This window comes from Lemur catta, chromosome 15 (assembly GCF_020740605.2).
Source record: "Lemur catta isolate mLemCat1 chromosome 15, mLemCat1.pri, whole genome shotgun sequence".
NCBI lineage: Eukaryota > Metazoa > Chordata > Mammalia > Primates > Lemuridae > Lemur > Lemur catta.
This window is the reverse complement of record NC_059142.1, coordinates 15,372,586-15,389,842: the sequence shown is the minus strand read 5'-3', so window position 1 is coordinate 15,389,842 and position 17,257 is coordinate 15,372,586. Positions and strand designations below refer to the sequence as shown.

At 41.1% G+C, this 17,257-nt stretch overlaps 2 protein-coding genes across 2 annotated transcripts; both read left to right on the top strand.

The window, feature by feature from the left end:
• Nucleotides 1-1,741: 1,741 nt before the first annotated feature.
• LOC123620660 (olfactory receptor 1P1) lies at nucleotides 1,742-2,695 on the top strand. Its single transcript, XM_045526100.1, has one exon. It carries the CDS (start codon nucleotides 1,742-1,744, stop codon nucleotides 2,693-2,695), a length of 954 nt encoding a protein of 317 aa, XP_045382056.1.
• A 2,681-nt stretch (nucleotides 2,696-5,376) lies between these two features.
• LOC123620659 (olfactory receptor 1D2) lies at nucleotides 5,377-6,367 on the top strand. The gene has a single exon (XM_045526098.1). It carries the CDS (start codon nucleotides 5,426-5,428, stop codon nucleotides 6,365-6,367), a length of 942 nt encoding a protein of 313 aa, XP_045382054.1. The 5' UTR covers nucleotides 5,377-5,425.
• Nucleotides 6,368-17,257: the final 10,890 nt, after the last annotated feature.

Here is a 17,257-nt window from a genome sequence, read left to right as displayed (position 1 = left end):
CCATTCATTTCAAAGCTTTTTTTTTTTTTTTAATTGCGGGTTGTCTGTGTCCTGGTTTTACTGAAAGTATACATTTCTGGGTTTGCATTCCCCCACTTGTCACTTTGCATGGTTCGTTCCTGATGGTTCTTCCCCTACAAAGGCTTCTTCTGTCAGACCAACGCCTCTGGCTCTCTGTGGCTTCCTTCCATCCTACCTGGAGTGACTTATGTGACTGCTGAGTGTTGAGTTTCAGCTTGTCCCTTCTGTTCAAGTATCTGATCTCCCTCAGGAAACACCCACCCTTCTCTGTTCTTCCAAGTTTTACTTTTTATAGGGACAGGTTCTCCCTCTGTGGGAGAAGCCTGTGATTGTCCAATTTAACCTATGGAAGGGAAAATATGTTTAATTTCAGAAGAGTATAAAAAGGCTTACTTAGCAAACACAGCTGAGACACATTCTCCAACCCAGTTTTTTTTGGTAACGAAGGTGAATTTTTTCCTCCATCTGACGGACTGACTCCATGTCTAATGCTCAGTTGGTTCCACACGTGGGAGGGGAGCAGGATTTTCATGATTTCATTATTCAGGCCCTGGCATCATTACCTGTTCATGTGGTTTTAGTGACTCCTCATAACATACAGAAGAAAGTTCCAAATCCTTTACTTCCCATTCAAAACTTTCCCTAATTTGACCCTTAGTTCCCTTTCCCGCTTTCCACCAGCCTCTACCTCTCCTCCACCTCACGCCCAACGCTCCTGCTCCCGTCTCTGAGCTTCCCCAGGGCCTCTCACCTGCTGGCCTTTGCTCAAGAGTTTGCCTCAATATGCTGCTCACGTCCCTTTGGTGAAATCCTGAGCTACATCTATGGCCCAGGAAGCCTTCCTACTGTGCCTCAGTCTGCCTGTGTCAGAAATTCTGTGTGTGTGTATGTGTACATGTGTGTGTGCATGTGTGCGTGTGTATGTGTGTATGTGTGTGTATGTGTACATGTGTGTACATGTGTGTGCGCATGTGTGTGTGGACATCCAACCAGTTTTTGAGATTCTAGGGAGTAGAGATTATCATTTCTGCTTTGTTGTTTCACTGCCACCTTGGAGAGTAAGCTGTACACAGTGGCTCTTTACTAAATAGTTGTCTGTTGAATTGGTTTCTGGAGGCATGGATAATATGAAATTGCATCTTTAGAGTATTGACTTTTGGGCACAATGGATCAAAACAGGTATAGTCTGGGGTCTGAGAGTGGTTTGAAGGCAGCTGAATGGGTGGGGGGAATCAGAATCGAAATCTGATAAAGTTTTAATAGAGATAATTATATCCATCCCATTAAGTTGAACATTCTTGGAGGTGAAGGATTATCACTGTCTTATTTACCTGGTATGATGCCAGGTCCAGAATTGGTACTTAATATCTGAGGAATGAATGAATGAAAGCATCTTGACTCCTCTGACAGTACAGCTTAAGACAAAGAAAGTACAACTGAAGAAACTTGGGATGGAAAAGAGTGTAGAGAAATCAAAGAAGAAGTCCATTTCAATTATCTTAAATTGTGTCTTCCCCACTTTCTAGAATAGTGCATTTAGTAAATTTCAATAACAATTCACAGTGCCCATGTAATGCACCATCTAATACATATTCATTCTCATTCTTTCTTCTTCCCTAGGGTTCAGAGAATGGCATGCTCACCAATCATCTAAAGTGAAATATTTTTACAAAATGCTAATGGGACTCACCCGAGATCCCTTTCTCTGACCCCTGGGCTCATGGAAGGAGAGAATCAGACTAGCATCTTTGAGTTCCTCCTCTGGGGACTCTCAGACCGGCCAGAGCAGCAGCACATCCTCTTCCTTCTGTTCCTGTGGATGTACGTGGTCACTGTGGCTGGGAACCTGCTCATTGTCCTGGCCATAGGCACTGACACACGTCTCCACACCCCCATGTACTTCTTCCTCGCCAGCCTGTCGTGTGCAGACATCCTTTTCACCTCCACCACCGTGCCCAAGGCCCTAGTGAACATCCAGACCCAGAGCAGGTCCATCTCCTATGCAGGATGCCTGGCTCAGCTCTACTTCTTTTTGACTTTTGGGGACATGGACATCTTTCTCCTGGCCACGATGGCCTATGACCGCTATGTGGCTATTTGCCACCCGCTCCACTACACCATGATCATGAGCCTCCGGCGCTGCATCCTCATGGTGACTGTCTGCTGGACCCTCACAAGTCTCGTTGCCATGACGCACACCTTCCTCATATTCCGGCTCTCCTTCTGCTCTAGGAAGATCATTCCTGACTTCTTCTGTGATCTGGGGCCCCTGATGAAGGTGTCTTGCTCTGATACCCAGGTCAATGAACTTGTGCTCCTCTTCCTGGGGGGAGCAGTCATTTTAATCCCCTTTATGCTCATCCTGGTCTCTTACATCCTCATCGTTTCAACCATCCTCAGAGTCCCCTCTGCCCAGGGAAGGCTCAAAGTCTTCTCTACCTGTGGTTCTCACCTCGCTGTTGTTGCCCTGTTCTTTGGGACAGTGATCCGGGCTTATCTGTGCCCCTCACCCTCTTCCTCCAACTCAGTAGAGGAGGATACAGCGGCTGCTGTCATGTACACAGTGGTGACTCCCCTGCTGAACCCCTTCATTTACAGCCTGAGGAACAAGGACATGAAGTGTGCCCTGGTCAGACTTCTCAGGGGCAAAGCCTCCTTCTCATGGGGACAGTGACTTCTACAGAGAACCCGAAGGTGTCCTCCATCCCCTCCAGTGAGGGGCTTCACAGAAATTTCCACCTCAAATGTCTCATTTCTGAATCCCACACGTGCCTTGTCACCACTCCCCTCCCTGACTCCCCACCATGAGTTTGGTATTATTGAGAAAAATCAAGATTTTGCTTAAAGCATTCATCTCTAAAGAGCTGCTTATTTGCTCATTTATTTTACTTATTAATAACTTTTCACAAGGAAGAATGACTGTTGCAATGTTCATAAGTCTAAAAGTCTGTGCAGCCTTTTATGTTAGCTTATCAACACTTGATCAGTGAGGTCATGAAAAGTGGGTTAATGATAATAATATTAGCAAATAAATCAATACCGGATGGCAAAGAGTTTACAACTTTAAGAAAACAAGTATATTTTTTCCTATTAAAATAGGAAATTATACAATTATCGCCTCAAGGTTATGAATCAAAAATGTTTTCAGCTATTAAAAGAAAGCTCTCAATAATATCACAAGAGTGATCTATGTTCTTTTTAGTAAAAGAATTTATGAACAGTTTGCAATTAGAAGATGGAGCAATTAGAAAATGGAGCAGAGGAAGGTGAGAAAGGGAGCAGAGAGAGCGCCTGGTCAGCTTGCCTGCATAATCTCATATCCCACCACTCTCCCCTTCACTCCAGCCATGCTGGCACATATTTAGTTCCTTAAGCACAACAAGCCCTTTCCTACCTCAGGGCCTTTGCACACACAACTCTCTTGTTTGCAGCGCTCTTGGCTCAGGACTTCATGAAACTGTCTGTTTTTGCTCCTTCATGTCTCAACAAAAGACACATGAAACATAAAAAGTGCTTATCTATCCCTGCATGGTAGAATTAAATCTAGTCTATGTATTTTCTCCTTTTTTATTTTTGAAAATTTCAGTTAACCTATATTAGGTTTCCACAAGAAAAAAATCATGATAAACAGTTTTAATCTTTAATGCATTTTAAATATTTTGGTAAGATATGAAACATTTATCTAATGTTTTACCCTAAATAGACAGTTTGTCCCAATGCCATTTACTGAATAATGCAAATTTTACCTGCTAATTTAAAGTACTGCCCTAATGATCCACTGAGTCCCATGTGTATGTGGCTCTGTTTCTGAAGTTCCATCCAGTTCTACTGATCTGCTCATTCTAGCATTGGGACCACACTGTTTTAGATTCCTGGATACGCAGAACAAGTGGCCTCTTCTTACTCTCTTTTTCAACGTTTTCCTAGCTGCTTTTCATGTTTATTTTTAGATGAAATTTAAAATAGTTTTTGTTTCACAAAAATCCTGTTATGATTTTGACTTTGAATAGGTTAAGTTAAAAAAAAGTAAACAAACACATTTGTAATATTTCATCTTTCTATCTAGAATCTTGATAATTCTATCCATTTATTAAATTTTTATCTTATGTTTCTCTGGAGAATTTAATGGCCCTGCCCAATTCTTATTAATATCATAATACTTAGATTAGTTTGTTGATGATGTGGATAGGATTGCTTTGCATTGTATTTTAACCTTACATATATTCTTACATATATAATATATATAATGAAGAACATTATATATATTTTATATATATATGATTTTATATAATTGAGTGCTCATTGCATGTCAACTCTTTGTGTTAAATACTTTATTACTAAATCCTTGTCACAACCTGTTTTGCACATGAAGGATCTGGTTCTTAAAGAGCTCAAGTAACCTGCCTGAGGTTTCACAGCTATTAAGTGGCAATGCTTAGGCTTGAGTTCAAGAGTTCTGAAGGCACATTTAATCGCAGCACTGTGTGGCTTAGTGGGAGCACCATTAGCTTTGTAATTGGGTCTATCCATTTTGTGATTGGCCACTTTACTGACATTCCTTTTTCTTTCTTTTTTAAAAAATTTCAGAATGTTACTGGGGTACAAATGTTTTGGTTATGTGAATTGCTTTTGCACAGTTTGAGTCAAAGTTATAAGTGTGCCCATCACCCAGATAGTGTACATTGTATCTGTTAGGTGTGAATTTATCTCTTCCCTCCCCGCCTCCACCTGCTTGCTTTCCATTGAGTTTTATTACCATATGTGCACATGGGTGTGGATCGATTAGTTCCAGTTTAATAGTGACTACCTGTGGTGTTTGTTTTTCCATTCTTACAGTACTTCACTTAGAAGAATGGTCTTCAGTTCTATCCAAGCTGTTACAAAAGGTACCTTTTTATTTCTAATGACATTTCAGTTGATTGTTTGAGGTTTCCCAGATCAACTCATTATATCAGCAAATAATGAGAATTTGTCCTTTTCCCTTCCAATATTTTTTCTTTTCCCCCTTTATCCAATTGTACAATTTTTATTTCTTATGATGCATACATCTGTCTTAAATATCATATTAAAATCTATACAGTATCATAATATACTAATCTTTAAACACTTTGAGAGTATGGTAAGATGTAATAATAGGATTTAAAATAAGTCATAGATATTATTTCTATAATATTGAGTATGCCAGATTAGAAGTTTCTGGAATGATTAAGTGGCATAAAAATTTTCATATTATGTTTTTGGGTCTGTTCTTACTTTTTTGCCTATCTAAAGATATTATAAAATTTAGTTCATGGTATTTTTAATTCTAAGAAAATAATTGATTTTGCTTATCTTCTTGTCCTTATTCAATTGAGGGCACTTTGTGAACATTCACTGGTGATACTGTTGCAGAAAGTTGAGGGAAATGGATGGAGCCAACCAGAGTGAGGGCTCAGAGTTCCTGCTCCTGGGGATCTCGGACAGACCTGAGCAGCAGCGAATCCTGTTTTGGATGGTCCTGTGCATGTACCTGGTCACGGTGGTGGGGAATGTGCTCATCGTCCTGGCCATCAGCTCTGACTCCTGCCTGCACACTCCCATGTACTTCTTCCTGGCCAACCTCTCCTTCACTGACCTCTTCTTTGTCACCAACACCATCCCCAAGATGCTGGTGAACCTTCAGTCCCAGAACAAAGCCATCTCCTACGCAGGGTGTCTGACGCAGCTCTACTTCCTGGTCTCCTTGGTGACTTTGGACAACCTCATCCTGGCCGTGATGGCGTATGACCGCTATGTGGCCATCTGCCGCCCCCTCCACTATGTCACAGCCATGAGCCCTAAGCTCTGTATCTGGCTCCTCACCTTTTGTTGGGTCCTATCTATCCTCTATGGCCTCATCTGCACCCTGCTCATGACCAGAGTGACCTTCTGTGGGTCTCGAAAGATCCACTACATCTTCTGTCAGATGTACGTCCTGCTGAGGCTGGCATGTTCCAACATCCAAGTCAATCACACAGTGCTGATGGCCATGGGCTGCTTCATCTTCCTCACCCCCTTAGGGTTCATGATCATGTCTTATGTCCGCATCATCAGAGCCATCCTCCAAATACCCTCAGCCACTGGGAAGTACAAAGCTTTCTCCACCTGTGCCTCCCATTTGGCTGTGGTCTCCCTCTTCTATGGGACACTTTGCATGGTGTACCTGCAACCCTTGCACACCTACTCCATGAAGGACTCAGTAGCCACAGTGATGTACGCTGTGGTGACCCCCATGATGAACCCTTTCATCTACAGCCTGAGGAACAAGGACATGCATGGGGCTCTGGGCAGACTTCTCCAGGGGAAAGCCTTTCAAAGGTTGAAATGAGGGTAATTTGGGGCATTGAAGTGGAGACTGGAAATTTCTTCCACCCTGTGCAAGGCCTGTGGGGGATATAGGAGTCATTAGAACATAGGACCAGCTCAGAATGACTAGAACTCAACTGAAAGCAAATGATTAGTGTGGACCCCGGCAACACACCACCCACCCAGCTTGCAGTAGTAGTGTATAAAGCGGGATCCCAGCCTGAAACTCATGTGGGGAAAGGCAGACAGAGACAAAGAAGGTCTTTTGAATTTCCCATGTTTAGACTGCAGTGTTTAAGAAGGTATTTAATACCTGCCTCTGGTTCCATGTTCTCAACTTCAGGGGCTTCACTCTTACTGCTTTAATTAACTTCATTTCCCCATATCCTAATGCTATATGTCATTGTTTTCATATATTTTTGTTTATCTTACAGGTACAAATTGCATCCCAATTACTGTTTTCTTTTGAATTGCTCTGATGTAGTAAGATTGAACTTTTTCCTAGTGTCTGTTAGCAATTTGCATTTCTGAAAGGACGGGCTTGCTAAACTAGCTAACAGAGCACAATCAACTATCAAACAGAAAGTAAGAGAAATAAACTCACAGCACATAATTGCCCCTTTAAAGAGAAACTCACAGTGCAACTGCCCCCTCTGTTTTGTTTGGTTAAAACACCTGGGACTCAACTCATTGTCTTCAAGCCTAACTCATTATCTCTAAGAGTTCATTTTCACAGCCTTGAGGAGTCCTAAGCGGACAGTAGGGGTGTGAACTCTCTGCCTCAGTTCCTGCCAGAACCACATTTCAAGGACTTTGATGAGCTGGCTTTACAGAGAAAAGAAAAAAATAAAAGGAAAAAGCAAACATAGCTGCTCCACAGCTGCTTCTGTTGTCAGTCTGCAGCAAGGAAAAAAATTTTTGTTGCCCTTTTAAAACAGCAAGCCACTTGGCCTCACCGCCCAACACCTCCTTCCTTCCTCCATGTGTCGTGGCCTATTCTCCCTCCTTTCCTCCTTCTCTTTCTCTTTTTCTTTCTTTTCTCTCTCTCATTCTAAGAAAGCAAACTTTTTACATCTTTATGTCCTAATCTTTTGTGTGAGAAATCTTTCTCCATCCACACAGTGAGCACCTAGTGAGTCATCACCCTAACAATTTCTTTTGTTAATTATTCTTGTGCATTTTTTAATTGTATATTGTTCAGTTTCCAGTACCATAGAACCCCTATGTATGTCTCTCCTCCAGCAATAACCATGATCCTGAGTTTTGTGTTTATTATTTTCTTCCTTCCATTCATAGCTATATCACATATTGTCAGAGTCAAATAAAAACATAGAGATGAATCTCTAAGAAAAAGTTTTATTTGGGAATATATAAAAACAGAATTGCAATTCAAGGCATATACCCAGAGTGGGCTGGTCTTTGGTATGTCCAGAGAACAAAGAAAAGGTTGGCATTTTATTAGGAAAGAGAAATGTTAAGTTTATTGTTTCGAAAGAAAGCTCATTGGTGCTAATGAAGTTTTGGGTACTGGCAAGTCCTGATTGGCAAGTGATAGCAGTAGGGAAACTAGCCTTAGTGGAACAGCAGGTAATTTCAGCAGCTGCCAGGTGTTAGGCTGAACCCAGAGGCTGGCAGGAGGTTCCATGGGAGCTTTACCTTTAAACTGGCCCCACCACTCTGAGGACTATAAAAGCCCTAGAAGCCCCCATTCGGGGCTGATGTCACCTTGGCCTCAGCCCGTCCGGATGCAGACGTTAAAATAAACTTCTTTTCACCTACCCTGGCCTTGTGTGTTCCTCCCTCAATGTTTCTAACACTAGGTAAAACTGGTCTTAGGGTTACAGCAGGTCTTTCAGCAGCTGGGCTGTGGGATAATTCTTGGAGCAGGCACTTTATGCCCGGAGTGATTTTTTTCCCTTGGTGCCTTGACTCCAATTTAGTTGGTATGACAAAAAATAACTCTAATTCATTTATTCTATTTTCAGAATATACATGTATCATAAATGACATGTTATTTATGTTTGTAAATTTTGGGGACTTAATGTAAATGGTATCCTATTGGACATTCCTTTCTATTAGGTTTATGAAGGTATAATTTATTTAAAATATAATTCACATACAACTTAAGGCATACAATTCGATGAGTTTTGGCAAATGTGTATACTAGTATAACCTCCACCACAATCAAAATGCAGACCATTTTCCTCACTCTTTTGTCTTTGACCACTCCCGCCACCACAGGGTGTGGGCAGCCATAGATCTGCTTTTTTCACTGTGGATTAGTTTACATTTTCTGGAATTCAAGACAAATGGAATCATTTGTGTCTGATTTCTTTCAATCAACATAATGTTTTAAAATGTATCCATGTTGTTGTGAATGTCAGTAGTGTGCTCCTTTCTATTGCTAATTGGCATTTCATCTGTGTCCATTGACCTGCTGATGGGCATTTGGGGTGTGGGTGAGGCAGCCGCCTCAGGGCATTCTGTGTACAATCCCCTCCCTTGTGCATGGGCTGAATTTAGGGATTTGCTTCTGACAAGTAGAATACAGTAAATGCAGTGGGACATCTCTTCTGAGATTAGGTTGCAAAAGACTGGTGAGGAACTGAAGGTGGCTTCTAGCCAACAGCCAGCAAGGCACTGAGGCCTCAGTCCAACAACCAGCAAGGAGTTGAATCCTACCAGCAATCAATTTAAAATACCAAGATTTCAAAGACAGTAAGATAAACAAGAATGCAACATATCTCACTTATGCTTTTTAAATATTGATTAACATGTTGAAATGGTAATATTTTAGATTATTGAATTAAATAAAATACATCATTAAAATTAATTTCACCTGCTTCTTTATACTTTTATTAAAGTGGCTCTAAAAAATTTTAAATTACACACGTGGTCCAGATTAAATTCCTAGGCTGCATGCAGTGGCTCATACCTGTAATCCTGGCCCTTTGGCAGGCCAAAGCGGGAGGATCCCTTGAGCCCAGGAGTTGGAGATTACAATGAACTATGATGATGCCACTGTACTCTACCCAGGATGACAAAGCAAGATTCTGTCACACACACACACAAAAATTCTATTGGATGGCACTTCTCTGGATGATAGCTTCTACCTGCAGAAATAACATTTTTTGCTTCTGGCAGAAATGATGGAGCTGATTAAAGCTGAGTTTCACTCTTTGTGAGGGTTGTCCTATTTCCTATTATTCGTTACTCCTAGGATGTAGCATGTTGTAAGTCACAAATGAAAACCTAGAGTGTTTACTGTGCTTTGTCCTTTAGCAAGACTTTATCTCCAAGTTTTGTCTTTCCAGCCCCATGAGCCTGTTAAAACTCCACTCACTTCTGAGCTGCATTTCCTGCTATCTCCGTTCCTGTATTGGAATCAGCAGATGCCTTTTGAGGGGAAGCAGTTCAATCGTCAGCAGTGTCTTTTTGAGATTCCTTTCTCTTCAGGGTTTTGTCCAGCAAGTCATAGTTGGTAGCTCTTTGAGGCCTCTCAGACTTCTGAGGGCAAGGTTACTTCTTTGCTTGCCTAGGAGTGTTAGGGTGGGTTTCGAGAGATAGAGCTGTCCTGTTCCTTTGGCTCCTTGCTTGGAAGAGCCACAAGCAGGGCTGGTGGGATGGAGGGATGACAGACACGAAACCCTTTCACACAAGCACCCTTTATTTGAAAAGCAAAAGTATGTTCCAGAGAGAGAGGAACAGGGCTGTCCCTGTGAGTAGAGAAGATCCTGAGTTTAAAGACAGAGTATAGAAAGTACAGTACACTTTCAAGGTCCGTAGAGAGTGGATTGCTCCAATAAGGAACAGCATCATCCCAGGGTTAGGGTCTTTCCTTTATGCTAATCCCTAATAATATGTTAAGCTGGGGGTGGAATATTCATGTCTTTTCGGGAGAAGTGGGTGGGGATTCCCAGAATCATGTATCCTCCCATTTTCTGTCCTTGTATGGCTGGCTCAGGAACTGTCATGGCGCTAGGGGTTGTGAGTTTTACTAAGCTAATGGGGGAAGGTTACCCGTGGACAGGTTCTCTGTTCCTCTGTACATGCCCCCAAAGAGGGCAAGTCACTAAAGCACCATTTCCCACTGTTGTGGTTTCTACTCTTTATCCTCATGGGTCTGTGCCACCTGCATACCCTCATCTCTACCTAACAGAGTCTAGAGTGGTCCTTTCCAACCCCAACCAGCATTCCCTGAGGGAATTAACCTAATGGCATGTGTTCTATGTGATAGACAACTTTTGACCCATGCATCTAGATTGCTGCTAGTGTCGCTAGCTATGTCTCCTTGGGAGAATTGAGAAAATAGTCATTTAAATTAGTTTGCGTAGATCCTAAATCTCTCATGAAAACCCAGTTGAGAAATGGTAGTATAAAGAATCTTATTAAACTAATATAGGTCCCATGCCTACCTAGAACCCTCCCTGTGGCCAGGGCAGTAGATACCTTGATACTGCCACTCGGGAGCCATGGCTGGAACCACACTCCCTGGAACCAACTGGATGCCAGACAGCAATTGCCAGCTGTTAAAAAGGGTGTAATAGAAGTCAGACAGACCGTAAATAGTCATCACAAACAATTATCATATAATAAAATGTGGACTTCTGTTTTATACTCCAATATGCAAAGAACTTGGAAGTCATCATTCTGATCCTCACAACAAGGAAACAGCTGAGAAAACTGAAAAGTAACAACTTTCTTAGATTCCTCAGAGAACTGAGTTCATGGGGAAAGCTGTTCCTTGGAAATTGGAGAGAGGTGGATACACAGAATCCCAGCATACCTGGAGCAGAAGCCCACTGCTGCAGATAGTGAAAGTAGGAGCACATAGACTGCAATCGACTAATTGCTGGAGAATAGAAGTGCCCTAGCTTGAGAGTTAAAAAGTCTGGGTTGGATGGACAGTGTTAATAGGGTTTTACCTCCAGGAATGCCACCGCATTCTCCATGTGAAGATTGGGAAAAAATGCTTTTATGCTTCTGGCAGGGGGAGGGGAAAGTTGACCATATTGAAATATGCCCAGAGTATATTTCTTTAACAAAGTCTTGCCCTCAAGGGAAACTGTTTTATCAGAGCCTAACCAAGTGTCGGATTTCCCAGAGCCTAATTGACAATGTGGGGAAAGAAAAGTATCCAGCCCCCTCTAGCCTTCAATATGGGAAAGGAAATACCTGACTCTAGCCTTCCTGTCCCACCTAAGGGAGAGGAGGGAGCTGGGTAGCACTGTGAAGGTCACAGCCCAGGGACACAGACTCCCCGTGAGTCCTGAGTGAGACTGGGATCTAGTCATAGGATTATAGAATGCTTTCCCTGCCCCCACATCTTACCACCACATCAGTAGGACTCCTACATAATAATGCGATTACGATGGAAAGAACTGCAAGGCTCAGATCCTGTTAAAGGAGGAATGGCTAGGGAAACCCAAAGACAGCAGGGGGACAAAATCTAGGACAGCAGGGGAAATCTTAGTGTCTGATACCTACAGCTTCAGCAAACAGTAAACACAGTCTAAGTCCTGGGCAGATAAACACAAGACTTCACACCAAAGGCCTACTTACTGTAGTTCCTTTTACCTAATACATCATGTCCAGCATTCAGCAAAAAGTTATTAATATAAGGCATGCCAAAAGGCAAAACACACAGTCTGAAGAGATAAAGCAAGCACCAGAACTAGACTCAGACGTAACAGAGATTTGGAATTAAGACTGGGAATTTAAAATAACTATGATTATTATGCTAAGGGCTATAATGGAAAAGTGGACAACATGTAAGCAGAAAGATAGAAACTTTAAGAATCAAAAGGAAATGCTAGAAATCAAAAACACCATAATAGAATGAACAATGATGGCTTTGATGGGTATATAGACAAATGCTTGTCTCCCCTCCCCACAATTCGTATGTTGAAATCTAATCCCCAATGGAATGGTATTTGGAGATGGAGCCTTTGGGGGATGATTAGGTCATGAGGACAGAGCCCTCATGGATAGGATTAGTGCCTTTATAAGAGTGGCCCCAGAGAACTCCTTGTAACATATCAGGATGCAGCGAGAAGACAGCCATCTGGGAAGCAGGAAGTGGGCTCTCATCAGACACCAAATCTACCAGCACCTTGATCTTGGACTTGCCAGTCCCTGGAACTGTGAGAAATAAACTCTTGTTCATAAACTACCAGTCTATGGTATTCTGTTGTAGCAGCTCAGATGGAATAAAACAATCGGCTTATCAGTGGACTGGACATAGATGAGGAAAAAAAAAAAAAAAAAAAACCTGTGAGCTTGAAGATATATAAATAGAAACTTCCCAAACTGGAAAGCAAATAGAAAAAAGGCATGAAAAAGTAGAAGAGAATATCTGAAAACTGTAGGACAATAAAAAAGGTGTAACATATACATAACAGTAATATCAGAAGGAGAAAAGAGAGAAAAAGGGACAGAAGAAATATTTGAAGTAATAATAACTAAAAATTTTCCAAAATTAATAACAGACACCAAACCACAGATCTAAGAAACTCAGAGAACACCAAACAGGATGATACCAACTAATCTACGTGTAGAAATATTATATTTGAACTTCAGAAAATGAGAGACAAAGAGAAAATTTTGAAAGAAGCCACAAGGGAAAAAAAAAACCCCACTTTACCTATAAAGGGACAAAGATAAGAATAGTATCTTGGATGTTGGTCAAAGGGCACAAAGTTTCAATTAGTTCTGGAGTTCTGTTGTACAGCATGGTGACTATAGTTAATATTAAGGTACTATGTACTTGAAAACTGCTAAGAGAGTAGATATTAAATATTCTCACCACAAAAAAGAAATGATAACTATGTGAGATGATGGATATGTTAATTAGCTTGATTGTGATAATTGTTTCATGATATATACATTTATCAAAACACCATGTTGTGTACCATGAATAGATACAATTTTTCTTTGTCAATATACCTCAATAAAGCTGGAAAAATTTCAATACAAATACTACAATTTCTTAATCTTCAGACTGTAAAAATTAAATGAATTATTTATTCATAACCCCCCTTAGTGGCAGGGAAATGGGTAAACAGATATTATCATAATTTAGTGAACTATAAATTAGTGCAAAGTTTTGGAAATTAGGAGGGGTGTGTGTGTATGTGTGTGCATCTGTATCTCAAATTTAATATTTTCATGTTTTTAATCTGAAAAAGTTATTCATAAGAATTAATCCTAGGGAAATAATTGCATAAACCTGGAAAGACATCACTGTAAGGATATTCGTCACAATATTTTTTGCATTGTAAAGCAATCAGAAACAACCTAATTATATCAATAGAGGTTTGATTAAATAAATTATGGTTTATATGTTTAATGTTATACTGTACTACCATAAAACAGATAAAGCAGGAATTTAGTCTTTGCCATGTAAAATATTGCATTGCATAACGTATAGGATAAACAATAAGCAGATCACAGAACAGTATAGTTCTACTGATGTGAAATGGGCATATCACATATTCATAAAATCTCTGGAGGAATAAAAACAAAATTCTTAAGAAGTGTGAACTTGGAATAGTGGGATTTTTGGTGCAGTGAAGGAACACTTGGATTTTTATTTTATACTTGACAAAACAATATTTTCTGAATGTTTCTACTATCAGGTGTAGTATTTCTGAATAATCTTAAAATAAACATACTTACATTTGGGAGCACAATGAGAAAAATCCCCAAGGAAACGAAACTTCTCCACTTGTTAAAGAAACCCCTTGGGTCTTGGGGAACAAGTAGAACACAGGAAAGGGATGAATGCTCAGGAGGAAGCAATGCCAAGGCTTGGGGATTTTTTGGGTTCATAAATAAGATTAGTTGAGGCAGTGCTAAGTGCCCATGGGGTAGACGGGGAGGTGGGAGTGGTAGCGGTAATGTCTCAAAATGTTTTCTGATGTGTTTAGACCTGGGAAAAAGTTCATTCACGCTATTATGACTGATCATTAAATGTGATGAACTGTGGAGAGATAATCTTGTCCCAGTCCCCTATGGTACAGGTGGATCCAAGCTTGACCATAGGCTTGGAAATTTACCAACCATGGTAAGGAAATTTCTAAGATCACAGAGCAGTGGATGAGTGGTGATGTTGCAATTATAACCCATATCCCTGATTTTTTTAAATTCAGAATATTATGAAGGTACAAACATTTTGGTTACATCAAATGCATTTGCCTCACTCAAGCCAGGGCCACAAGTGTGTCCTTCCCCCATATGGTGCACCCCGTCTCCATTGGCTATGGGTTTACTCACCCCACCTGCTCTAGCCACCCCCCAATCCCCCTACCTGACCGGCACCCAGTGAGTATTACTACCATGTGAGCACCTTAGTGTTGATCAATTAGTACCAGTTTGATGGCGAGTACATGTGGTGCATGTTTTTCCATCCTTGTGATACCTCACTTCAAAGGATGGGCTCAATCTCTATCCAGGATAATATAAGAGGTGCTAGATCACCATTGTGTTTTGTAGTTGAGTAGTATTCCATGGTATACATATACCACATTTTATTAATCCACTCATGTGTTGATGGGCATTTGGGTTGTTTCTGCATCTTTGCAATTGTAACTTGTGCCGCTATAAATATTCAAGTGCAGATGTCTTTATTATAGAATGTTTTTTTCCTCCTTTGGATAGATGCCTAGTAGTGGGATTGCTGGATCAAATAGTATTTCTATTTTTAGCTCTTTGAGGTATCTCCAAATTACTTTCCACAGGGGTTGTACTAACTTGCAGTCCCACCATGGCATACCCCTGATTTTTGTTTGCAAGAATTTTTCGTTTAAGGGAAACACATTCTCTTTAATCCTAAAGTATCTGGAGATCCATGAGTATCATATTTCATCTCTGTTCTCTACATGAAATTGGCAGGCATGGCCCCAAAGGTAGGGAGGCTGAGGACTTTGATGGCCTGATGGGTTGTGAAGAGTGAACTTTCTGCATGCACATCTTCCTCCCTCTCTCCCGTCTGTCAGTCCTACTTCTGTCCTTCTATAATCATCTCCTAGCCAGAGGAAGCAGGACTACCCAGACTACTTTATAACATTACACCTTCAGGAAAACCTAAGCTCAATGTTTTTCCTAGTAGGAAGGGTGAGGTCAAGTGATAACATCAAAGGTACAGAAGCTGGTTATTATATGGCCACACACTGCTGGGAGGTGATTCCACAATATGAATTTTATTCTCATTCCCCACACCTTCTCATTCTTCATTTATTGCATGTCAATTTTTTCATCTCATTGATACTCCTGAGGCATCTTGTTGGGTGCCCCTACTTCTCCCATTCTTTCTCATCTCCCATTTTCTCATCGTGTCCTTTCCCACACTTCCACCCTTCCTTCCTACCCCTTTTGCTCACCATTCTGTCCCTGTGTCCTCATATTTCATCATCCTTGCTCCACTCCAATCCTGTCCTGTCTTCCACTCTCATAGCTTCACTTCCTCATCTCAGCTCATCTTTCTAGTCCCTTGACCCCAAGAGGAAATCACAGAGAAGCCAAGCTCCAGGTGCAGCCATGGGGACAGTTTTAGGAATGACACAGCAGAGGGACTGTAGAATTGCCAGGACAGGGTAAGCAGCCTTCCCAGGGAGGCTGGAGAGAATCAGAAATGAACAGGCTGGGGGCTGGATGAACACAACGGGGAGGAAATACTGTGGATTGGAGCTGTCCTGATGTGCTAATAACATAAAGTCAGAAAGAGGCATCGCCAAAGGGAAAAAGGGTGTGGTGTGTACTTGGTAAACACATCTGGGAAGTGGAAGAGAATAGTGATTCAAGTAGAGAGCACAACACATATTTAAAGATGAGTTTTAATGTATGCATATGACACCTTTGTGTTCCTCAATTTAAATAATCAGCTCAGTCCATGCAGGAGAGGGAGAGGGAGAGAGGGAGAGAAAGACAGAAAAAGAAAGAAAGAGATTTTCTTCCAGGAACTACATTTATAAATATGTTTTTTCCAAGCAAGGAGCTTTGGGAGAGAAAAGAAAGACTTTGGAGGAAAAGACTGTGTTGGGTACTCTACAATGAAAATTCTAAAGACTTAAATGGAGTATAAATGCTTACTCTTTCAAAGGCTTTATCACATGTGTGAGGAAGGTGACATTAATTAAGAGAAAAAGACATGGCAGGGGATGGAGATGGAATATTCCTTTCTTGACTTCAGGATATATCATGTGTGCATTAATGCAATTTTATTTAGTGGGCTCTTTTCCTCTCTAGACCCAACTGTACCCTAACTATCCAGTGGGATTCTTATGTGGTAGTAGAGAGAAGAAACCGATTTTCTTGAAGGTGAAAGGCAAACAGCTGAATGAAGTAATGTTTGGCACTGGGCTCATGGTTTAAAAAACAAACAAACAAAAAAAACTTTCCATACTCTGATCCGGAGGGAATCTGACATCCCCACCAGAAGGAAACTTTGCAGTGACATTCTTAGTTAACTTCAGCTGTGACTAACCAAATGGCCCTTCCCCAGGAAACACTGCTTCGCAGACATACAGGGCTGCAAGGCTTCAACTCTGCCCAGAAAATGGGCACAACTGAAAACAAGGCAGCCACTTGCCCAGGAGGCTTGCTTGGCAGTGCCCAACTTCATATCCTCCCTCTTTGTTTTTCTCCATAGCACATATCACCATGTGACGCACTACATGTGACGCTTACTTTGTCTACTTTTATAGCATGTGAGTTGTATGAGTGCAGAGATTTTTCTCTATTTCATTCATCAATGCTCTAAAAGACTGTCTGGATCATAGAAGTAATTCAATAAATATTTGTTGAGTGAATAAAGGAATGAATTATGCAGGGTCTCCTGCATTTGTATATGATAAATACAGAACACTGATCTTCAGGCATCAGGAGATAAGAAAAATGGTTATCGACTAATTTT